Source organism: Prionailurus bengalensis, chromosome D2 (genome assembly GCF_016509475.1).
Source record: "Prionailurus bengalensis isolate Pbe53 chromosome D2, Fcat_Pben_1.1_paternal_pri, whole genome shotgun sequence".
NCBI classification, from domain to species: Eukaryota; Metazoa; Chordata; class Mammalia; order Carnivora; family Felidae; genus Prionailurus; species Prionailurus bengalensis.
The window spans coordinates 54,112,462-54,138,283 of record NC_057351.1 but is presented as its reverse complement, the minus strand read 5'-3'; the positions used below and the strand labels follow the sequence as shown (position 1 = coordinate 54,138,283).

The window sequence follows — 25,822 nt, the reverse complement described above, 5'->3', positions numbered from 1 at the left end:
GAGTAGGGCAAACTTTTCACTTGAGTTCTGCTGTAAAGCCATGTGACATCATGGGGCGCCTGGGTGGCTCATTTGGTTGAACGTCCGACTTCGGCTCAGGTCACGATCTCACGGTTTGTGAGTTCGAGCCCCACGTCGGGCTCTGGGCTGATGGCTCAGAGCCTGGAGCCTGCTTCCGATTCTGTGTCTCCCTCTCTCTGCCCCTCCCCCATTCGTGCTCTGTCTCTCTCTGTCTCAAAAATAAATAAACATTAAAAAAAAAAATTTTTTTTTAAAAAAGCCATGTGACATCTGGGGGTGAGGGAAGAGAAAGGGAGTTGTTAAATTTGAGGGGGTCTTCATTTTTCCAAATCTACTACAAAGGGTTGAACAGGTAATCTGTGGGGTTCCTTTTTTATTCCTAGTAGTCCATAGTAAGCATAATAAGACAAAGTCACACCTGGTGCAGCATATGCAATACATTCTGTTCTCGTTCTTTAGCAATAATATCTTCAGCAGTTTCTGAAAGACTAGTGATATCAAACCAAGATTCAAAGCTGTAAGAGAAAAAAGTGATTACAAGTTAACCTATTACATAAATCAATTGTATTAACATAATTATCACAAAGAACTTGCCAAAAAGCTATCATTTTATTCCAACTACTTAGAAGAAAGGAATTTTAACTAAGAGCACATATTTGAAAAGACTAGAAAAATAAAGAAAGTAGTTCAATAACTGGCTTACCTACCTTTTCAAGTCATCGAATACATCTGGCAACAAAAAGTTCAGTAATGACCAAAGTTCTGATAAATTGTTTTGCAAGGGAGTACCAGTCAAAAGAAGTTTGTTATCTGCATTAAATCGTTTTAACTCCCTGATCAGACGGCATTTCATGTTTTTAATCCTGTGTCCTTCATCTACTATTAAGTATTTCCAATAGCAGTGCTAGAAAAGGAATTTAGGGAAAAACCTTATAATTATGATCTCACAATTTTTCCTACAAACAATTCTAAAAATAAAACCTCCTTATTAGGGATGGATGTCAATCTTAACCAATGGCATTTCTGTATCTACTGAGGTGACCATGTTTTCCTTCGAGCTACTGAAAGGGTAAGTAAATTTCCTAAAATGGGTATATACTTGTGTTCCTAAAATAGACCTCACTTGGCTATGAACTAATAATTAAAGCCCACCTGCTATTATGTATTTAAAATTTCTCTATTCACATTCTTTAGGCAAAGCAATCTGTGGTTTCCCTGTGTAATACTTTGTCAGGTTTTGATTAGTATTAAACTAGATTCCTAAAAAAGAACTAAAAGCTTTTATTAGTTCCATATGCTCTGAAACATTAAATATCATTATAATTTTCATTCTTGAGGCATACATCTGAAACTGACACTTATTTAATGTTATGGTGTTCTCGATTTTTTACATAATTATTGGTTTATTTAGGTTTCTCTTTCTTCTGGAGTCAGTTTTAGTAATTTGTATCTTCACAGAAAGCCATCCATCTACTTTCATTAAGTTGTCATAAAAATTGTTTTAATTTCTCATTTTAAAAAACCTTGTAGGGGCATCTGGGTGGCTCAGTCAGGTTAAGCATTGGACTCTTTGATTTCAGCTCAGGTCATGATCTCAGGGTAGTGAGATTGGGCCCCTCATCAAGACTCTGCACTGGGCATGGAGCCTGCTTCTTAATTCTCTCTCTCTCTCCCCCCTGTCCCTCTCCTTGGCTCCCTCTGTCAAATAACAGAAATTGACCATTAAAAAAAAAAAAAAGCCAAAACAACCCCCAAATTTTTTATTTCAAGCATTATAATGTCAAAGGAGAAAAAAACCCCTTGTAAAAAAAGCAAAACCAACAAAACCAAAAAATCTTACTCTCATTTTTATTATCTTTCTCTTTTATGTTGATTGGCAAACTTAAAGCTCATCTATTTTATTGCTTAAAAATACAGAAACGTGGAATATTTCTGGGAAATATAAATACCAACTTGTCAAGTTTAAGTGTCCTTGGATAACAGGATTGGCAGATTGGGGGAAGAGGATGAAATGGGGCATTTTTGCATTTCACTTCAATACATTCAAAGCAGAATAAAAATTTTTTTCAAATAATATTACGACTTTAAGAAAAACAAATTGGGACTTCTTTTGCTGGTAACATGACAAACCAGATAACCTGAATAATCTGTCAGACATCTGTCTTAAAAAACCCAAACATAAATAAATGAATATGCACAACAATCAGAAAACCCAATGCAACAGAAATGAGGGTTCTGAAAAATGAATTAAGTGAACAGATACTTCTGTTACCACTCAGCAATAGGAGCCCTGCACCCCAAAAGCTAAGATCCTTAAAATAATTTTAAGTTCAGTGAAAGAAAATTACAAAATTCTAGCCACTAGTGAATGGACTTGACAAGAAAGCTTATCTGTTTCAATATGGGTGGGATAGGGAGATCAAAATAATTAGAAAGGTCTTCACGTTATATTATTTAGTAGGAAACTGAAGTTTCCAGAAACAATGTATAGTACAACCCTATATATAAATTATATTTATATGCTAAGAAAAATATTTATATAGCAGTAGCATTCTCAGAATTAAAATTGTTTTTGGGGTGCCCACATGGCTCAATTGGCTAAGCATCCAATTATTGATTTTGGTTCAGGTAATGATCTCACAATTCGTGGGTTCAAGCCCTACGTCACGCTCTGTGCAGACAGTGCAAAGTCTGCTTAGGATTCTCTCTCTGTTCCTCCCTGCTTGTGCTCTCAAAATAAATAAGCTTAAAAAAAATAATAATTAAAATTGCTTTTAAGTCTGCATGCTTTTTTCTACAAGCAGTATTATTTTACTGTGTAGAAGTAACATAACTGCAATCCATATTCCAAATTTCCACTAGCACACACAAGTCAATTTTTTTTTTAATGTTTATTTTTGAGAGAGAGAGAGAGAGAGAGAGAGAGACAGTGAGCGAGCATGAGTGGGAGAGGGGCAGAGAGAGAGAGGGAGACACAGAATCCGAAGCAGGCTCCAGGCTCTGAGCTGTCAGCCCAGAGCCCAAAGCGGGGCTTGAACCCACAAATCATGAGATCATGACCTAAGCCGAAGTCAAAAGCTCAACCGGCTGAGCCACCCAGGCGTCCCACGTAAAATCTGATCCATCAAACAGAGAAAGGAAAAACAAAGTAGTAAAGAACTATGTGAAATAGGTGAAACAGTGGTAAAGTATTTCAAATACCAAACAATGAACTGATGATAGAGGCAATGAGCAAAAGTTAATACTCCAATTGTATTAAAACTTGGGCACTAATTGGTAATGTTATGCCATATATCCAGAAGACAGTCTAAAATTAACTTGTCTTCATATATTGTATTCTTATTTAATTAAAATTAAATGTATAAGTACTATATACTTAAACCACATGTCAGACATGTCTGTAATACATTCACAGATTAGGTATGTCTACTTGATTCTAACACACTAAGATGATATTATGGCTAAAGGCAAGGTACTATAGGCCTTAATTTTCTTGTTAGAAGACTACAACCTTCAGTTCAATCTTTCTGTTAATATAAACCTCTAGTTTCTAGAACTAGAAACTGTAAAACACAATCTGACTTCCATTAGGAAAAAAACATTAAATGCTACTGGATGATAAGAAAGTGCTATGAACTAAGAAAAATATGGTTTATAAGTTACAAAGAATTCAATGTAAACAAATCATACCTGTAATGCATTTCGGTCTCTCATGGCTATTTCAAATGAAGTAATTACCACAGGATGAATCTGCAGTGTCCCTTTCCGCTTGTGAATATTCTTTACTAATTTTCGACGTTCCTGCTGGGTTCCATGATATAACATAGTAGGAATCTAGAAGATTTTACATTGGAACAAAATGTAAGTATCAACAATTTGGAAAACATAACATTAATCATTTAGGAGAGAAAAAAAGACAATTTAATTTAATCTTAGCTCTATTTCTCTATACCAAATGAGTCAATCACCTCTACTAAATTATTTTATTACTATAAGGGAATAAGGAAAAGTCATAAAAACAAATTAAGTTTAAAGCAAGGATATAGCTAGGATGACACACATATATGGAAGGTAATCACAGTAAGAGAAATAAATTCTACCTAGGTCAGACTTAGGTGAATCAAATTTCCCAGTACACTCAAAATCATCCAAGCCAACCCCGTTGGGTTGCATGTTGGTAGCACAGAGCCTGCTTGGGATTCTCTCCCTCCTTCTCTCTCTGCCCTTCCCCTGCTTGCGCTCTCTTGCTTGTTTTCTCTCTAAATAAACATTTAGAATTATTTTTGGCAAATATCCAAAACTATTAATACCTACTCTTTTCCATATACACTAAAAGTAGATTTTGCAGACATTTGAAAAATAACTTAAATAAGAGTGTGGCTGGCTCAGCCCGAGGAGTGTGCGACTCTTGATCTCAGGGTCATGAGTTTGAGCCCCAAGTTGGGTGTATAGATTAAATAAACTTAAAAACGAAACAAACAAAAAACCCCACACAAAACCTCAAATAAGATGTAGTGTTTCTGGAGTGCAGAAATCAACATTAATTATAGTAACAGTTCTACAATTTAATTCAGGCAACAAAACAATAAAAATATTTGCAATGAAATGTATTCAACAAAAGGAAACATATCTTACGTCTGGTGTAAATCTTTGGAATTCAGCCATCCAGTTAGGAAGTGTAGACAAAGGTCCACAGACAAGAAAAGGTCCAGGTACTCCTCTCTGAATCATCAGTGCAATTGTAGCAATACACTGAACTGTCTTTCCCAATCCCATTTCATCTGCTAAAATGCCATTTATTCCATTTTCCCAAAGCATCTGGACAAAATAACACACTGTATTTAAGTTGATATAAACACCTATTGAATTAGCAATAGTTTATTCTTTTTACCCAAAAATAATTCTGATGAGACTGACACGTTCACGGTTAAGAACACTTGTGAGAAGTCAGTTATCAAAGCCATAAAAGTGTTGGCAGTCTTGAATAAGACACCAAAAATTTAGTCTTGATGGATGGATGGATAAATAAATTAGAAAATAAGTATTTACACACAAATGTTCATTTCATATTTAATAATGAAACTTGGAAGGAACAACTCAAGTTGTGTTACAGCACATTAACATGTTATTATATAGAAATGAACCAGTATCTTGTATTAAAACTGAGAATTCATTACCCTAAGCCATTCCATGCCTTCCACTTGGTACCACCGCATCACTCCTCCCGTGAAGTGTTTTGGTTGTTGAAAGGGTACGGGTTGTCCATTACATTTCCGAACTGGGTCAAAAAAGAATTTAGTATTCTGCCTAACCGTTTCAGACAATCTATTTTTAATCATACTATTTGAATCTTTGTTTTTCTGAAGGTCTTCCACACAGAGATTAGAAGAGGAGGTTTCATTCTGTAAAGAAAAAACTTTAATTAGGAGTTTGGTATATAATGCTACTACCCTCTATCAGAAAACTGAATAAATTTGGAGGGCCTAGGTGGCTCGGTCAGTTGAGTATCTGCCTCTTGATTTTGGCTCAGATAATGATCTTGCGGTTTGTATTGAGTTTGAGACCCCTGTTGGGTTCCATGTTGGTACCACAGAGCCTGCTCGGGATTCTCTCCCTCCCTTTCTCTCTGCCCTTCCCCCGCTCCTGCTCTCTCGCTTGTTCTTTCTAAATAAACATTAAAAAAACTAATCAAAATTTACCCAGTCCCATAATCATTAAGTATGGAGAATTAAAACCATTTGTTAATAAAACCCTAGAGATGCTACTTCCATTCTCCCATAAATGCAAAGCCACTGGAGAAAAAACAACTTCTGAAAATAACTCTTACAGATTATAGGCACACACTACTGAAATGACCTTTACAAATTACACCTCCCAAACCTCTAAGATGAACTACTCAAAAATTTATTAATATTTTCTTCATAATTTCTTTCACTTTCTAAAGCAAAGATAATGGATAATGTCTGTAAAAAATAGGAAAGAAAAAAAATTTCTTATCAAGGAAACATTTACTTCCATCCAAATACTTTCACTGCAGAAAAAGGGGCAAAGTTTAAGAACTCACTACATCACGCCTAAGAGTATCAATTCATCTGTAATGACACTCATTACCAACTTATGACTAATGACAGACTTTACTGGTTACCATTGTCCACAACTCTATTTTAAGAATAGGAAAACGAGGGGCACCTCAGTGGCTCAGCTGGTTAAGTGGCTGGCTCTTGATTTCAGCTCAGGTCATGATCACAGTGTTTACGTGGGATTGAGCCCCACATAGGGCCCTGTGCTGACAATGCAGAGCCTGCTTGGGATTCTCTCTCTCCTCTGTTCCTCCCCCTTCTCTCTCTCAATAAAAATATTTAATAAAAAAGAATGTGAAAAGGATGACTGAGTCAATTCAAATAAAAAAAGTCTTATAAATGAGAACTCATAAATAATGCCACAACTGGATATTCAGCTAGAAAATTACAAACTGAGTTTCACTATTCCATATGTAAAACTGATTTGCGATAAACATCACAATCAAATATCAAAACATCAAAACCAGAACCATCAAGCTTTTAGAAGTAAACAGAATTATCTTGTGACAGGCAAAAATTTCTTACATAAGACAAATAAATCACTAACCACCAAAAGGGAAAGTGATAAACTGAGCTACTCCAAAACTTAAAAGTTCTGTTTACTAAAAGATATCATTAAGTAAATGAGTAAACAAGCCATAGACTGAAAGACACAGTGTATAAATCTGACAAAGAATTTATAGAATTTATACCTTATTATATAAACAACTCACGTATCAAGAAAAAAAGCAAATAACCCAACAAATGGGCAAAAGCTATGGGCAGAAACTTTATAAAACATACAGCCATTAAGAACATGGAAATACCCATCAAGTAATTAAGAAAATGCAAAATAAAACCAGAATATTCATTTCACATTCAAGAAAATAACTATAATTAAAAGACTAGGGGCGCCTGGGTGGCGCAGTCGGTTAAGCGTCCGACTTCAGCCAGGTCACGATCTCGCGGTCCGGGAGTTCGAGCCCCACGTCAGGCTCTGGGCTGATGGCTCAGAGCCTGGAGCCTGTTTCCGATTCTGTGTCTCCCTCTCTCTCTGCCCCTCCCCCGTTCATGCTCTGTCTCTGTCCCAAAAATAAATAAACGTTGAAAAAAAAAATTTTTTTTAATTAAAAGACTAATATGAATTGCTGGCAATAGCATGAACAGATACTTTTATACATTGCTGGTGAGAGTAAAATGACGCTCATTCCAGGAAAGGATCTGTATTTTCTTATAAAGTTTAACACACATTTACGATATGACCCAGCAATTCCATTCCAGGTATTTACCCTAGAATATGAAAACATGTCCAAACAAAGACTTGTACATAAATTATCATAGCAGCCTTACTCATAAGTCACAAACTGGAAATAGTTCAAATGCCCACCAAGAGAACGGATAAAGAAATTTTAATATTCATTCAATGGAATGCTACTCAGCAATAAAAAAAAAACTTCAACTAGTAATAAACTCAACAATACAAGTGAATATCAACTAGCTGAGTAAAAGCAGGAAATAAAAGGCTATGTATTTAGATTTTATTTGTATGGAAACTAACCCATGATAAAGGTTAAAAAAAAAAATCAGGCAGATTTAAAAAAAATGTTCATTTATTTATTTTGAGAAAGAGAGAACACCAGTGAGGGAGGGGCAGAGAGGAGAGACAGAATCCCAAGCAGGCTCTGAGTTATTAGCATGGAGCCCGATGTGGGGCTCAATCCCACGACATGGAGATCATGACCTGAGCTGAAATGTAGAGTTGGAAGCTTACCAACTGAGCCACACAGGCACTCCAAAATTCAGGCAGATTTTTGACAGAAGTCAAAAAGCAGTTGCCTCTAAGTCTGGGGGTGGAGAAATGACTGGCAAGGGATACAAGGATCCTTCTTTCACATGGAAAGATTCTAGAGCTTGATTTGGATGGTGGTTACCCAGATGTAAGTATTTGTCAAAATTCATCAGATTGAACATGACAGCAGTATCCTTATTTATCATATATTATAAAATGAGGCCAAAACTCCATAGTACATCAGACAAGATTTGATTGAACCCTTATCTTTAAAAATGCAACTAAGGGGTGTGTGGGTGGCTCAGTTAAGTGTCCGACTTTGGCTGAGTTGATGATCTCATGGTTCGAAGTTCGGGTCCTGCATAGGGCTGTCTGCTCTCAGCACAGAGCCTGCTTGGCATTCTCAGCAACCCTTGCTCCCCGCCCTGCCACACCCCTCCTCCACTCACATTTTCTCTCTTTTTCCCCCAAAAATAATACATTCCTGAAACCATTATTACACTAGGTTAACTAACTTGGATTTAAGTAAAATTAAAACATAAAAAAGTACAACTAGTATAAAAAATATGCTAAATCATATTTACATTTAACATTAAGTTGTAATTGTATCATAAACTAATCCTTATGCTGAACAAAGCATAAAAAAATGCACCTAAAAGATGTAAATTTGGTCAAAATTATGGTGGCCAAACAGAATAGCTCTCACTTATAATCATGTCATCAATTTTCCCAAGAACCTATTAATCTTTGATAGGTAAGTTAATTTTTATATCCCTCGGTGAACATTTTTTCATGTTAGAATTGTTTTTGCTTCCCTAAGAAATCTTGTAATGGAAGGTACCTGGATAGTGAATACTCAGGTAACAAGGAACCTCTCTACATAAAACAGGGGGTGGGGTAAGAATCAAACCTTCCCCAAAAGAACCAAAGACAATCTTTAAGGTCAGAAACAAGATTAAGACATCTCTCACAGCTTCTACAAGCTATGAAATATATACACATGGAATGCACATATCCATATGGTTATAGGCACTTGCATCATTATTGAACTCCCAAGGACCCATAAACTATTACTTACATGGCTCCTAAATTTAGTATATCTCATAAATCTCTTACCTCATTCTCCTTTTTATTTTTTTTAGCCACAGACAAAATTTCCTAGAACATTAGAAAACAAAAATAAAGTAACAATGCATGTGGTTCATTCATTTATTTATTCAACATTTATTCTGTTCTGACTTCATGCCAGGAAATGGGGATAAGGCTCTCAAGCTAATTAAAGTACAGAGGACTCAAACTGGTGGACCTCAGGCAAAATTAACCCTATAGTGTCTCATAAAACTCTTCGCCTTAGTTAGCAACTCTTAAAAATTGGGGTATTTCCTCTTAAATTTTCAAGGTTTTTTGGTTTGTGTTTTAAATACAAGTTTATCTGAAGAGACTTTGGTCCAAATGCATACATGTCAATAATCCTCTAGTACAGGGGTTGGCAAACTACAGCCTGTGGACAAACTCCAGCTGGCAACCTGATTTTGTAAATAAAGTTTAATTAGAACAAAGTCAAGCTCATTTGTTTAATTTGTGTAGGACTGCCCTCCAGGCTATAATGGCAAAGTTCGGCATTGAGTAGTTACCCACTAAATTATTCAAAGCCAAAAACATTATCTATACCCTTACAGAAAAGGTTTTCTAAACACTGCTCTAGTGTGTTGAGGTATTCTTGGTATTTAAAGATTCTCTTCCAAGTGTTTTATAGTTCCACCTCTTGCCCACTTTAGGCCTCTGTGGATAGACACCTGAGTCTGCAATCCTGAGCAAGAGGTAAGGCAAATAAGTTAAAATTACAGAATACGGGCACCTGAATGGTTCTATTGGTCAAACATCTAACTCTTCATTTTGGCTGAGGTCACCATCTCATGGTTGTGGGATCAAGCCCTGAGTTGGGGTCTGTGGGGCATGGAGCCTGCTTGAGTTATTTTCACTCTTTTCCCTCTCCCTTTCCCCCTTGCTGCCCCTCCCTCACTCTCCTTTTAAAAAAATCTCTAAAATAAAATAAAATATAAAAAAACAGAATTAAAGTGTTCTGATTTTTAAGTATTTACTAGATGCTAAGGGTATGAAGACAAGCAATACCTGAGTGCCACTTGGTGACTTAGGTGAGTATTACATCAAATTATCTGAAAAAGTTGTCATCAGGGCATAATCACTGAAGATAAAAGTTAGGGTTTCATTTCAAGAAGAGAATACCACGTGCAGAGGACAAAGGGGATAAAATAGTAGATACATTCACGAAACTCTGAACATATCTTAAATTTAAGATGCATAGGAGAATGATAGGACATATCAGTAAGTGGCTGACACATACATACATATATACATGTCGATTTATGTGTGTCATGTGTGTATGTAAAGTATTATGCAAGTATAGGAATTCATACCCTAAGGCTGAAGGGATATAGTGAACAGGCAGGAGAGTGGTCTTTTAAAATGACTAGCTAAGCTGAATCTTTTTGAACAATCTGTGAATGAATCAAAACATAAACATAATACCAGCTATGAACTATTGTTAAAAACGAAATCCCATAACTAACCTCCTGACTCTGCTTACCTCTAGCTTCATCTTTTACCACCTTTTCCTTTACATACAAACTGGAAACAAATATGTATTTTCAAGTTCTTAAAATTTGCCAGGATCTCTCCTGCTTCTGGATGTTGGTCAAAGGTTATTCTATCTTCCTAGAACACTTCTCTACTATCTTCCCTGTATCTTACTTTTGCCTATTAACTACCCTCAACCTCCGGATGATTTAACTTTTATCCTTCAAGTCTCAACTCAGATGTCACCTTCTAGAAGATTTTAAGAACCTAACGCCTGAGTTTAGAGAGTCCTTCTATAGGCTCAACAGCACTCAATTATAATTGATTACTTTCTATATATTTCTCACTGGACATAGGCTAAGGCAAAGACAGTCTACTTTACTAATTGATCTTATCCATGTAGGACAACATCTGCCAACAGCCAATATGCCACCAACATTTGCTACATTAAAGTAACAGTTGTGACTGGCTAAACTATGATACATCTAAATAATGGTGTTTTTCAAACTGCAGGCCATGTTCCATAATCAATAAAATGGGTCCTGACCATTATTTTTAAATGAAAGGAAAAAAATAAAAGGAAAATACCAGAGTGCATCCCTAAAGTAAAGACAAATACTATGTGAAATTTTATATTTTAGGTTAAAGAAAAATGTAGTAGATAATACTGTTAGAATTTTTTTTAATGTTAAGAGTGTAACACATTAAAATATGCCTAAGGAATATTAAGGTTCGTCATAAATGAACATGTTTTTTAATTCCTATTTTATGAGGTCACAAGTAGGAAGGTAAAAAAGGATTTAGTTTTAAAAATGAGTATATGATGGGGAAGCTGGCTGGCTCAGTCAATGGAACATGCGACTCTTGATTTCAGGGTTGTGAATTCAAGCCTACACTGGGTGTAGAGATAATTTAAAAATAAAATCTTAAAAAAAAAAAAGTCAGTATATTTTAGTTCCCCTAAATTCCTTAACAAGGAACAAGAACAAAGTTCTGAAGATAAGGTCTTGAAGTTATAAGAAATTATAATAACTTCTGATTAGGCCAAGCTCATGCTCCTTTAACAAACAGCAAGATGGTACCATCTTCTTGCCTGAAACAGTCCCTCAACAGTCTGAAAAACTTCCCGTAAGAGTCTGAAAAGCCAAATAAGTAACAGCAATCCATATAGCTTTAATGTGGTTCAAAATCCACAATAGGTTTTACCGAACACTGAATCTTATGTGCCCTCCCCATTTTTTTACCTCTTTTGACATGACCTCTGAAATATTGTATGATTCATCTTCTCTTCCTCTCTTCTTTCTCATAACTATTAAAAAAAATCATTTTATTTTTGATAGCAATGAAAGCAAAAATAAAAACACATGCTTCAAAAGCAGAAAAAGGAAGTTCACCTGGATTCTCTTCACTTGCATCAGTGGAATTTTTACCCTATAAAACAAGAATTTAAAATATTATTTTTCTAGGGACTTCTATGGTATTAAATATTAAAAGGCACTGATTAAGTAAATGTTTCTTGCAGTTGAACCACATCCACAACTCTTTACTATTATACTTACCAGCATGTAACCTTTTTTCTACATTTCCCTATTAAAAGTTGTTTGTAACCATATTCTTTTTCCTGCCAACTCTACTTTCCTTAATTTTTTTTCCATTTGAGAAATTTCTAAATTAAACATAGAAGACATTTTTATTTTTATATTACTACACACATCTTCTGTAACTGTAGGTCTATGCTAAAGATATTCATTAGGTATGGTATGGAAGAACTACTCATTTTCAGTAAGAATTTTAAGCTAAATACAACTGAAAGCAGAAATAGAAGAGAATACTAGTTGAAAAAATATTAATGAGGGGAAAACAGAGGAAAGGAAGAGATATTCAAAAATAAAGTTTCAAAATGAAAGTTGGAAAAGACAACCAAATGTAGAGAGAAAATATGTATAAGAAATCAAAATTAACAAGGTAAATTTTATTTATTTATTTAATGTTAACTCCACATCACACATGGGGCTCAAACTCACAGCCCAAGATCAAGCTCTATCAACTAAGCCAATCAGGCGCCCCAAGAAGGTAAATTTTATTTATTTATTTATTTATTTATTTATTTATTTATTTATTTATTTAATGTTTTTTTTTTATTTACTTTTGAGACAGAGAGAGACAGAGCATGAATGGGGGAGGGTCAGAGAGAGAGAGAGAGGGAGACACAGAATCTGAAACAGGCTCCAGGCTCCGAGCTGTCAGCACAGAGCCTGACGCGGGGCTTGAACTCACGAACCGCGAAATCATGACCTGAGCTGAAATCAGATGCTTAACCGACTGAGCCACCCAGGCGCCCCAAGAAGGTAAATTTTAAAATAAAGTAAAAAGAAGATTAAAACAAGAAAGTACCAAAAGGGATCTGTGAGATGGAAGAAGCAGAACTTAATGGTTGACACCTTTAGAAAACCCTGGTATAAAAAGTTAGCTAGGCGGGGCGCCTGGGTGGCGCAGTCGGTTAAGCGTCCGACTTCAGCCAGGTCACGATCTCGCGGTCCGTGAGTTCGAGCCCCGCGTCAGGCTCTGGGCTGATGGCTCAGAGCCTGGAGCCTGTTTCCGATTCTGTGTCTCCCTCTCTCTCTGCCCCTCCCTCGTTCATGCTCTGTCTCTCTCTGTCCCAAAAATAAATAAACGTTGAAAAAAAAAAAAATTAAAAAAAAAAAAAAAAAAAGTTAGCTAGGCAAAAGTGAACAATGGATTAAAACAACAAGTTGAAGAGTAGGGAGTAAATGATTAAGCAAATAAAATTATCTTAGGGGCGCCTGGGTGGCTCAACAGGTTAAGCATCTGACTCTTATCGGCTCAGGTCATGATCTCACAGTTTGGGGTTCAAACCCCACAATGGGCTCTGCGCTGACAGTCTGGAGCCTGCTTGGGATTTTGTCTCCCTCTCTCTCCGCCCTTCTATGCTCACGATCTCTCTAAAAAAATAACAAAATTAAATAAATAAATATTAAAAATTATCTTCTATCAGTTTTCAAAAATTGCTTTTGTTGCAAAATTATCTATGATATACTTTAACATCACCAATAACCACACTAAGAATAAAGTGGACTTGAAGGTACCCTTATTGGCATTTTGATATTACCTGATCAAGCCAGATTAGTAAAGAAGTGTGGGGTATGAAACAAACTCCAACATTACTATTTATTGAATATGTAACTATCAGCAGGTTAGTGAATTCTCATTCTGTTCTATACAGTAACTACAAATACTAGAATAGTGAACAACGAATCACTACTTCTGGAAGAAATACAAGCTCAGGCTCCTGCAAGCCTCTGATCAACACATAACCCTGTTTTATGTGTGTTGCTATTTAAGGACATCTTATTTAATATAGATGTTGATTAACAGCGAACTCAGAGCCAACAGCACTATAATTCATGCCTGAAGGAAGTTTGTCAAATACATTTATTTTCTCCATAAGGCACATCATAGTCTTCTTGCATTAGAAACACTAGACAGCACTTCAGCACAATATGGCTGAGGGCCATTTTAACAGCAAAATCAACAAAACCCATCAAAATGAAAAAATCATGACATTAAATAAACCATGAAAAGGGCATTTGTTTATAGTAAGCTTAAGTAAGGCAGAGCACCACTGTGTTTAACTTCAGTTAGAAATTTGCGTGTTGGAAGACAAATTTTTTGCTATTCTGCACAGGAACAGGTCTACAAATGACCATGACCATGAAATCCCAAGTACTGATTTTGGAGTTAACAAATTTTAGCAAGTAGGCTAACTGGCAAATATGGAATCTGTGCATAATGAGGATGGACTGTACTTTATGCATTCAGCTTCTTTATATGGAAAATGGGGAGAAGTACAGTACCTCTATCTAACAGAGCCTTTTGAGAATTAAAACAAACGTAGGGGCACCTGGATGGCTCAGTCAACGGAGCATGCAACTCCACAATGAACACAGAGCTTACTTAAAAAAATAAATGCAAAGTTTAGAAATACATGACACACAGTAAGAACTCAATAAATGTTGCCTTCATTATTTCTCTTTTCACGAGTACAGCTGTTCTTCATACAATTCCCATCAGGACAGCATTAAACAGCCTCATATTAAAACATATTCCCCTCAAAAGACCACATCTAAAATTCAGGCCATCCCCGGGCCACCTGGGTGGCTCTGTCGGTTAGCATCTGACTTTGGCTCAGATCAAGATCTCGCGGTTTGTGAGTTCAGGCCCCAAGTTGGGTTCTGTGCTGACAGCGTGGAGCCTGGAGCCTGCTTCACATTCTGGGTCTCCTTCTCTCTCTGCCCCTCCCCCACTCACACTCTGTCTCTCCCTCTCTTTCAAAAATAAACAAACATTAAAAAAATAATAAAAAAAATAAGATAAAATAAAATTCAGGCTATCCCTAAACAAATGCTCTCTTATCTGAAATGTTTATCTCTCCAATTTTGGCTCCACTGCTGTAGTCATGCATAAGATACAAATTTAGATTATCATTATGGATGCAAGTTGACATGAGGAGGCTGGAGACATTAAGGAGAAAAGATTAGTAATCATTATGAGCACCAAAAGAGCTGGCCACTTATAAAAGTGAAATTTTGCCATTATGAAAAACAGAATGAGAAACAAAAGGGTTATATTTAGCTGTCTTTACATATCTAAATATACTGAGAAACATATTTACATGTTTCTATGCAGCTCGTAACAAAGATAGGTTTTCAGAAGGTTAAAATAAAGTAGATGATCAATAAAGTCAGACTATAAAAGAGGGGTGCCTGGGTGGTTCAGAAGGTTGAGCGTCTGACTCTTGATTTTGGCTCAGGTCATGATCTCATGGTTCATAGGTTCGAGTCCCCATGCTTCGGATTCTCTCTCTCCCCTCTCTCTCTGCCCCTACCTGACTTGTGTGCTCTCCCTTACTCAAAATAAATAAGTAAACTGAAAAGAAAAAAAAAAAAGGATTACAAAAGTATTTCTTCAATATTTAAGAATGCATACAGGATTTTCCATCTTACTATATATTACCTTAGTAACTTTTAAAGATTCCTTTTTTCTTTCCAATTTCTCTTTCTTCTTCTGTTCCTGCAAGATAATGTTTTTAGTGTCACAAGCAGAAAGTGCAAAATCTAGAACACACACCTCAAAAAACATGTTCACAATGAAAAAACTATATAAAGATTTAAAAACAAGGGAGAATTTGCACTTCAAGCCTTTACAGAGCAATAGGGAACAGATTTCCTCTCCTGCCTGAAGGAACAGAAAGGCCAGGAAAGAGCCACCAGAAAGAAGCTGGTAGAACAATCTTTGTGCTCACAAGGAAACAGGAACAGTTCACACCCCTGTCAGGCAAAGTAAAAGGGCCTGCCAACATAGAAGGCATCAAGCAGAGTGCTCAGAAGAGGGGCCAAGTTATTTCTAGACTAAAAGCTATTCCATATACACCCTAACAAAGCTTTAAAACACAGACAAAAAAGGATTCAAACCATTCCCAAGAAGTGGTTAGAAGATATTTTTCTGATAACTCATTAAGCATGAAACAACTCATTAAGCATGATTGTTTTATTCTCCTATACCTGTGTTTCATTTTACCATACAAAGGTTTAAAAAGGAATTCAACAAAGGAAAAAGAAGATTTAGCAAATACAGCAAAATCTTGACTGATAATTATGAGATGGGAATGATGGGAACAGGAAATTACTGTAGTCTTGATATTTGCAAATTTATAAATCTTCATACATTCTAGTGGGCAAAAATAATATATCTTACTAAGTGCAATGGGAAGACAAGAACAAGGTCAAGGGTACTAGGAGTGTGCTGATGGAAAAGGTGTCAGATAGCAATTTCATTTAAGGTTGTTAGGGTAGGCTTCATTGGGAAAACATTTAAGCCAAGGCTTGAAGGTGATGATGAACTTAGCTATGCAGGTATCTATGAGAAGATGGTTCCAAGCACAAAACAGCCAGTGCAAGGCCCCCAAGGCAGGAAACACACCTGAAATGAGGTCTGAAAGGTAATGGGGTTGAGTGAGGCAACCAGACTTATGGTCTTGTGGGCCATTATTAAAACTTTGGTTTAAAGAAAAAAATTTTTTGGTTTTGTCATGATCAATGTAAACTAGAAAGCAGTGAAACATCATGAGGGTAGGGACACCAGGGCAGGAGTAAGAAAGCACTAAACAAAAATAAATTCTTTGCTCAATAAAATATCTTCAGGCGCAGGGTGGCTCAGTCGATTAAGCATCCGACTTCTGCGCAGGTCATGATCTCAGTTTGTGGGTTTGAGCCCTACATTGGGCCCTGTGCTGATAATTCAGACCTTGAAACCTGCTTCAGATTCTGTGTCTCCCTCTCTCTGCCCCTCCCCTGCTCACACTCTGTCTCTCTCAAAAATAAAGATTACAAAAAAAAATAATCTTTCAAAAACAAAGACAAATGAAGAAATTTTCAGAAATATAAAATCTAAAATAATAAATTACCAACAGAAAGTGCAAATGAATTTATAATGATGGGACGTGGATCAGTGGCTATTTGGTGATGAAGACAGGAAGTGAAGGATGGGAAAAAATTCTAAAAGGGGCAGGAATTCAGCCATAAAAAAATAGAATTTTGCTATTTACAACAACATGGATGAACCTTGTGGGCACTATGCTAAGTGAAAGGATTCAGAGAACGACTAATACCACATAATCTAACGTGTGGAATCTTAAAAACAGAAACAAAAACAAAAACCCTCCAAACTCATAGATACAAAGAACAGACTGATAGGTGGTGGTGGGAGGACCTTTTGACAGGTCAAAAGGTACAAGCATCCAGTTATAAAATAAGTCAGCGGTATGTACTATACAGCATGGTGACTATAGTTAGTAATATTCTACTGCATATTTAAAAGTTGCTAAGAGGGGCACTTGGGTGGCTCAGTTGGTTAAGCGTCCAACTTCAGCTCAGGTCATGATCTCATGGTTCAAGAGTTCGAGCCCTGTGTCAGTCTCTGTGCTGACAGCTCAGAGCCTGAAACCTGCTTCAGATTCTGTGTCTCCCTCTCTCTCAAAAATGAACAAACACTAGGGGCGCCTGGGTGGCTCGTCAGTTGGGCGTCTGACTTCGGCTCAGGTCATGATCTCACGGTCTGTGGGTTCAAGCCCCGCATCGGGCTCTGTGCTGACAGGTCAGAGCCTGGAGCCTGCTTCCGATTCTGTGTCTCCCTCTCTCTCTGGCCCTCCCCTGCTCATGTTCTGTCTCTCTCTGTCACAGAAATAAATAAAAACATTAAAAAAAACAAAAACACCAAACACTAAATATATATATATATATATATATATATATATATACATATTTCTCTTAAAAAAAAAACTTTTTTAACTATGTATGGTGACAGATGTTAACTAGATGTATTGTGGTGATCATTTCACAACATATACAAATATTGAATCATAACCTGAAACTAATGTTATATGTCAATTATACCTCAATAGAAAAAGGGGAGGGGTTTCTGAGTTGATGGTTATGTCATCACCTTATGGTCACTTTATGGGTGTATTCATGTTAAAACTTATAAAATTATACACTATAAAGGTGCAGTTTTGTGTGTATCAGTTATATCTCAATAAAGCAATTTTCCAAAAAAATGGACTGGGAAACAGAGTTCACAATTTCCATCATCCAAAAAATATGACTAGACAAGATAAAAATCAGTCAATAGGCAACAGAAAAATACATGGTGGTATATTCATATAATGGAATGCTCAGGAATAAAGAAACGGCTTGTATGAATAAACAAAATCTCAACATGCTGAGCTAAAGAAGACACAAAAAAAGTGCTTACCACATGGTTCTATTTATATAATATTCTAGAAAAAACAATACTAACCTATAGTGACAGAAAACAGAAATCACTGGTCTGGGGGCCAGGCATGGGGATCGCTGAGACAAGAGAACTTCTTGGGGTGATGGAAATGTTCTTTATCTTGACTGTATTGGTGGTTACACAGGTGTATACAGTGGTCAAAACTCATCAAACAGTAAACTTAAAATGTGTGCAGTTTACTGTACGTAATTTCTTTCTCAATAAAGCAGTTTTTTTTTTTTTTAATTTAAGGTACCAGTTATAATGAATCACGTACACATACCTCTAGTTGTTGCTGTTCCATTTTAGTTAATAAAAATTTGGAGTAGATATTGCTTTTTTCAAGCAAATGTTGAAGTCTACGGTACCGAATGTCCACGGACTCTCTATCCCAAGACATGCGAGCCTATCCAAAAAGAAAATTTCCATAATTATTAAGTTTTCTGACATATGTGATGTTTTTCATAAGACGTAAAAAAAAAAAAAAAAGTATAAATAAATGCTCTTCGGGTTTAATAGTTTTTCTGTTTTTAATGGGGGGAAAAGATTTTTATAATTTTTACTTTAGTAAAAATGGTTTATTTTCCAAACCAAAAACTAGAACAAAGCTGAAAAAATTTGATTCCTGGGTTCAACATGCCATTTGGTATGATGCAGCTTGCATACCAAAATATTGAAATTTTAGACACTGGACATGTTTACTGGCATCCACTGAATTGAGGGTCCATTTTTTAAATATATAAAATTAACACTAGAAAGTAAATATTTAATTCATAACACTAGAAAGTAAATATTTAATTCAAGTAGATTTAAGTTTTTAAACAATCAAATGACTTCAGGAAAGAACATTTTTAGATACCAGGTTTATTTGAAAGAGCATTTGAATTAAAAACTCATTTCATTGGCTAGGAACTAGAACATCTATTCTTAGAATTTTAAAATTGTATGGCCGGGGTGGCTCAGTCAGTTAAGCATTGGACTCTTGATTTCAGCTCAGGTCATGATCTCATAGTTGGTGAGCTGAGCCCTGCACTTGCAGAACATGCTAAGGATATTCTCTCTCTCTCTCTCTCTCTCTCTCAAAACAAATAAACTTTATATTTAAATAAACTTTAAAAACAAAAAACAAGCAAAAAAATATATTACTGGGGTGGGTGGGTGTCTGACTGGCTCAGTCAGTATATAGCATGTGACTCCTGATCTCAGGGTTGTGAGTTTGAGCCCCACACTGGGCCTAGAGATTACCTTAAAAAAAAAAAAGAACAACAACAACAAAAAGAAAAGAAAATCCTAAAATAAAAATTTTTTAAAAATTGCATTGTCAAAATATTTCAACATGCTAAATCTACTTATGATTTATCACAAGTTTCTCCTCCTTCCTCTTCAGCGTTTTGTTCCCCAGAGCTTTGCCATTCTTTTAGACTTTACTCTCCCCTACGGTTAGCTTTATCTTTTACTTCTGTATATCTTCAACTCACAAACCTGCTTTTCATACTACTTTTACACACCATTTATTTATTAAGTGATTTCTAAGTCTACAATAGTCTAGTGGCTGAGAAGGAATCCTCTCACATTAATCGCTGATCATCCTTTATCACACTGATAATACATAAAAGCAACAAATAAATACTACAGTTCGGTGGTCCACAAATTTTTTTCTGTAAACAGCCAAAGGGTAAATATTTAAATATTGAAGCGTATGGCTTATAAATACTCAATTCTGCCTTTTGCACAAGAACAGACAATATGTAAACAAATGGGAAGGGTGATGTTCCAATAAAACTTTATTTACCTAAACAGGCACAATCCAGTTCATAATTTGCCAACCCAGTATGACCTCAATTAAAAAAAAAAAAAAAAAAGCACTAAGTGGGCTGAAGTGAGCCAAGAGTTGAATTCATCTACCAAAGCCAAATACATGCAAACCTTACAAACCAGCAGTTCTACTCCTGGGACAAAATGTGTGAGTAGAGTGAGTGAGTGAGAGAGAGCAGATGCAGAAGCTGAGTTAGCATAACCTAACTAACTTTAATTTAATGGTTAAGGCCTGACCTTGTAATTCAGACATCATTGTGTATCGGCTTGTTTTTCCTAGATGTTCTATTATCTCTCTAGCTTTTCTTTCAGAATACATTTTTCTATTACAAAAAGCAATGAGAATAAGATACCTAAAAAGAAATCCAATGAAAATAATAAATACACATTATAGAAAAATATTAAAAACAGACCCATAAAACAAACACCCGTTATTCTATCCATGAAGATAATCTGTTGACATCTTACAAAACTCTATTTTCAGTTCTTTCAGGACAGCCTTTCTTTTACTATTACCAATATATTACTGTGATTACAACAGGAAGTCAATGAATGAAAACAGATATAAATTGGGAGATGAAATTACTTAGATTTTGAAAAAAAATCTTAATTTTTAAAATTTGTTTTAAATTTTAATTAAATATTCTGGACTTAATTTAGATATATCTGCTACCTCAATCCTGTCCAGAATAAATTAGCACACATTTTTTAAGTAATTAAAGATTTAAGATAATATCATGTTATACTAATTTGTATATAATTAAGGAAACGAAATCAATGACTAACCTTTAAAACCTTTAAAATAACTCCATATTTCAAAATAATTCTGTAGTAAACCTTATCTACCATTACTGTTCTTTAGTAATTTTATTTGTTATATTAAAGTAAATTGTAGTTCCAGCTGTGGAAAGCAATGAGTGCCTGGCACGGAGAATCTCTCGATGACTAGAGTGAAAGAGTATGCCAATGGACACCAAGGGCATAAATTCCCCAGGGCCTACACTTCATTATCTCTCCCAACACCAACACCAGATTTGGGGGCATGGGGGTTGAGTTATATTTCATTCTCACCATACAAACTGTTTTCCTTTTGCCTAAGACTTACCCCAACTCTTACCTTTCCCCTCCCCCACTACATATACTTTAAGGCTACTCTTAAGTCTTAGACTAACAATGACTTCTTTCAAAAGGAAATGAAGGTGAAAAGCCAACGAAAATAACTGCAGCAAATCAATGTCAAAGCCATTCTCCACTCTTCACAAATCTTAAAATCTCCTAAAGCAAGGTAAATGCTTCTCATTAAGGAATTTAAGCAAGCTCTTCCTCTCTTAGGTACTTCTAAATATATGCCCATAAATATTGTGGGCATATATTCTTCTAAAAGAAAAAGAATCTTTATTTTTGTATAGTGAATTTTTTGTCCTCCAAAGACATGTAGAGAGAAACTAATTCTTAGAATTTTCCCCATGGTCAAGTAGGGAATAACTTAGAAATGAAAACTATAAAAATTAATCAAATTCTTTCAATATTTATACATAAAAAGAAAATATAATAATAATAACAATAGACCATAATACTGCTAGCTTTTTGGCTATATTAGTATATTATATTAGCATAAAAACTGAAAAGAGCTATATACTTTATTCATGGAAGGACTAAAAGTGGATTAAAAACTGCTGTTTTAAGTTCTATGATGAAATACTGAAGAAATGCTACATTTACTGTACCTATCCCTCAACAATAACAACTCCAAAAATTTTGATTATAAAATGCTTGCTCAGAAACTTAAAAATTTTACTGAAAGTATATGTCATTTGATTCTAGTTTAATCAGCAAATACTTATGGTACTATAAATTTTGAGAGATCGTTCTATAAAATGTGAAAATGGGGTACCTGCCTGGCTCAGTAGGTGGAGCAGGGGACTCTTGATCTTGGGTTTTAAGTTCAAGTCCCAAGTGCAGAGATACTTAAATAAAAATCTTTCAAAAGAAAAATGTGAGTTTTCATCTCCTGAATTAATGCGTGCTAGAAATGTATTCATTCTTACTGCACCTCATGATCTTTCTTCAAGTAGTACTTTTTTAACCCAAAAACCTTCATGAGTCACAAAACTGAAGATATACTACTCAAAATGAAGGCTTCATCGGGTGCCTGGGTGGCTCAGTCAGGCATCTGCCTCTTGGTTTCAGCTCAGGTCATGATCTCAGGGTTCATGGATTCAAGCCCTGTGTAGGGCTCTGCACTGGCAGTGCGGAGCCTGCTTGGGGTTCTCTCTCTCTCTATCTCTCTGCCCATCCGCCCCGCATGCTTTATTTGAAAAAAAGAATGAAGGCTTTATCATTCTCATAATCTCTGAAGTTGATTCAATTCTGGACACTTGCCCCAGGATTCACCCTTTATAATTATCATCCTATTACATGGCTAGTAAGTACATATATTTTATTTTATTTATATAATCTTATATATGCTGTGTAATATAAAATATTCTTTACCACAGTTTGAAATTCAAGAACATTCACTGATTGCCTATTTGCTAGGTGCACAGCCTATGAAAACAAAACAGTAAGTGACGTGCTTTCAATAAACGAAATGAGAATCAAGTGAGTAATGATAATACTGTGAAACAAAGTACTATGGAAATTCATACCATGAGGAAAGGTGGTTCACAGTCAACTTCCCAATTCTATTAAAATTTCTTAACATTACCGTAACTGATCATGGTCAACTATGGGTGAGTAATAACAAAACTAGTATTACTGGAGTGAAAGTATAGCATGGTGGTTAAAAAGTGTGAATTCTGGAATCACATGGCCTACAAACAATCTTGGCTCTACCACTTACAAACTGTGGGACTTCCCCCTTTCCCCACCCCCTCCACGCCTCAGTTTTCTCATCTGTAAAATGAGGTGAAAACAGATCTACTTCATAGAATGCTTTAATAAAAATAGTTTATACTAGTAATTAAGCCATTAGGCTTAATAATATAATAATGTATTTAATAACCGTATCTACTTTACAGTCTAGTTGAAGATTCAATGGGGAAATACGTGTACAACATTCACAAGTGTTCACAGTGCCAGCAAAAGAAATCATTACTGTTGATATAAAATGGCAGAGAACCAACTGATTCATTAGTTGTCTTTGGGGTGCATTTCCCAATTTAAGTAATTTTGCAATTACATAGAGTTAATTAAACATTAAGGTATATTTCCTTAGGTATAGGGTCAAAAACAACAACTCTGAAGACAGCCAGAGTTCAAATTTGAGTTCACTGTTGTGTGACCCCAACTGCCCCAGTTTCCTCATATGTAAATGGAGAGATACCAAAAGTACCTGCAGCATCACAATATTTGGAGTGCAAAATAAATTATTACAAGAAAATCACTTCACTTGGTAGGCAGTACCTACCAGCTAGTGGCTATCATTCCTTTTCTTGCACAGGCAAGAATTAATAAGCAAGATGGCACTTTCTTACTGAGTGAAATATACTCGAGGATTGAATTTTCAGGAGGTTGAAAACTGCTTTCAGTAAGTAGTCTACAAAACACACACCCCGTACAAGGAAACCACTGGCATAATAACTTAATCACTGAAAAAGTACACCCCCATTTTTACCTAAAGAATCTTCCTTCGCATAGGTCCAAGAAAGCAAAAGGAAAACGGAAAGCAAGTTTATCCCTCGCGTGGAAAACGGCACTGAAATACCTCACTCAAAAACTCACTACCGGTTTTGGAAGAACGGCTACGGCTAAAGGAGCACCTTGAAACGCTCCACGGCCAAGACTACGTCTCACAGAAGCATCTTTCAGAGCGCGAGCAAAGGTGTCTCACAGAGAGCGTGCGTAAACATAGAGATAACCAACAAAGCCCGTTTGAAAGGGTCTGGAAGAAGCCGACCGAAGAACCAGACAAACCTCCGAGGAAGCGGACTACCGGCTTTAACGACGATGAACTTGAGTCCTAAAGTACCTTTTCTATCATCTTCCGCTCCCTCTCGAGTCCAGCAGCCTCGAGCTGTTCTTCCTCCTCCAGCATGGCTTGGGTAATCACGGCGGTCTCGGGCTCTTCAACCGGATCTGGAGCCAGGGACTCTATGAGGGGAGAAAGCTTTTCAACTGCAGTCTTTAAACACTGCCAGTTCACTGGGTCATTACCAGTTCACTCCCACGTTGAACAACCTTCCTGGATGCATTCGAGGCAAAAGCTGAAGACCCACGGGGACGCCAGCATCAGCTCTCTCAAGACATCCCAGGATCTCCACAATGTCAACAAGCGGCCAGGACCCAGTTTACCAATCGGGATGCTCGGGGAAATGCAGCTCCCCTGTGTAAAATCTCCTATATCGTGCACATATGTGCAATTCCGGGCGCCCTCCACAGCCTCTGCACCTCCTTTCCTTTCCAGTCTCTGCCCGGAGTCCGCTCTACTCCCCAATCTCGGCTGCCGCCTCCATGCTGTCTCCCTCCCCGCGACCCGGACGCCGCCGCCCGCGCCCGGAGAAAGGGTCTGCTTACTCACCATCGCTGCTCGCGGGCCGCTGCGCCGGCATGGCTGACACACACTCCAAAACTGGGTCCTCTCCTCAGCGTCCGCAACGGAGCGCGCTAAACTCTCTCGGCTGCCGCCTGCCCAGCCTCCTTGCCAAATCCCCGGCCAGGGAAAAACGCGCGCTTCTCCTTCGCGGGAAAACGCCATCATCTCGCGATACTTCGTGCTCCCCGCCCCGCCCCGCCCCCGAACCGCGGCGGCACGAGATTTGGCGCAATTTAGTTTTCACCAGAACCACCTGGGCGACGGTGAGTGTTTACGTAGAAGTCTTATCTCGGGAAAATAAGTTAGCTTTCTTTGTGACACTGGACGCGTCTGCCCACAGCGGAGGGCCCAGTTTCCTCACGTATTGGATGATGGCTTTGAATTACACAATACTTTAGTAGCGCTCTTATTTGCAAGGCACCTTCACATACTGGCTGATGTGATTAAATCGCGCCAACTCATGATCCTTTAGGTAGGAAATCTGTATGAGTATTCAGGTAAGGATGTCAGAAGCAAATATTGCCAATCTCGCCCTCCATCCTTCGTGCACAATGTACATTGTGGGTGAAAACTGCCCAGAGTGACCCAGAAGAGAACTCCTTTGTGGGTGAGATGGGAGAGACAGATAGGAAAGTAAGATTATGGCAGAGTTCAAGAAGGGTGTTTCTGGATAAGGAAGAACTGAATGTAGTGATAAGGTGAGAGGAGTGGCCAGTAGAAAAGACAGAAGATTCAAGAATTCAATAAGCCAATCATTAGAATGGGTGCTTGAAAGAAGATACTGGACTTTTGTTGCTGGTTTTTTCTTCAGCCTATAATTCCACTTTGTCTGCAGTTCCTTTCAATAAATTACTTGGCTCCCCTTCCCTTCTGGGAATTTGTGGTATACCCGCGTTACCACCTGTTTCCTTCATTTCTTACTCCAGACAACTTTAATGATTGTATTACTACAAAATTAAGGGCTTGCAACACACGTCCATCAAACCATCTTCAGCAACCTTCCTAACACTCTGAGATGAGATTATTTTTATTCCTACATTGTAGGTGAGAAATCTGATGCTCAGAAAAGACTGACTTGCCCAGAGGCCTATGGATACTTTGTGATAAAACGGGCCAAACCCAGGCCTTTTGACTCCTACTTCAGTATTAATATAG

The 25,822-nt window shown here is 36.9% G+C and overlaps 1 protein-coding gene across 1 annotated transcript in view; it reads right to left on the bottom strand.

The window, feature by feature from the left end:
* The window catches only part of HELLS (helicase, lymphoid specific), a 38,458-nt gene extending 13,613 nt beyond the window's left edge, over positions 1–24,845 (bottom strand). The window contains exons 1-12 of the mRNA XM_043597024.1: positions 24,653–24,845; positions 24,104–24,225; positions 18,602–18,724; positions 15,502–15,558; positions 11,862–11,898; positions 11,712–11,776; positions 8,986–9,027; positions 5,199–5,423; positions 4,657–4,839; positions 3,712–3,855; positions 729–925; positions 440–536 (exon numbers count right to left, since the gene is read on the bottom strand). Of these exons, the coding sequence (XP_043452959.1) occupies positions 440–536; positions 729–925; positions 3,712–3,855; positions 4,657–4,839; positions 5,199–5,423; positions 8,986–9,027; positions 11,712–11,776; positions 11,862–11,898; positions 15,502–15,558; positions 18,602–18,724; positions 24,104–24,225; positions 24,653–24,683 (1,323 nt within the window). The 5' untranslated portion in view covers positions 24,684–24,845. The remainder of the gene's footprint in view (positions 1–439; positions 537–728; positions 926–3,711; positions 3,856–4,656; positions 4,840–5,198; positions 5,424–8,985; positions 9,028–11,711; positions 11,777–11,861; positions 11,899–15,501; positions 15,559–18,601; positions 18,725–24,103; positions 24,226–24,652) is intronic.
* Positions 24,846–25,822: the final 977 nt, after the last annotated feature.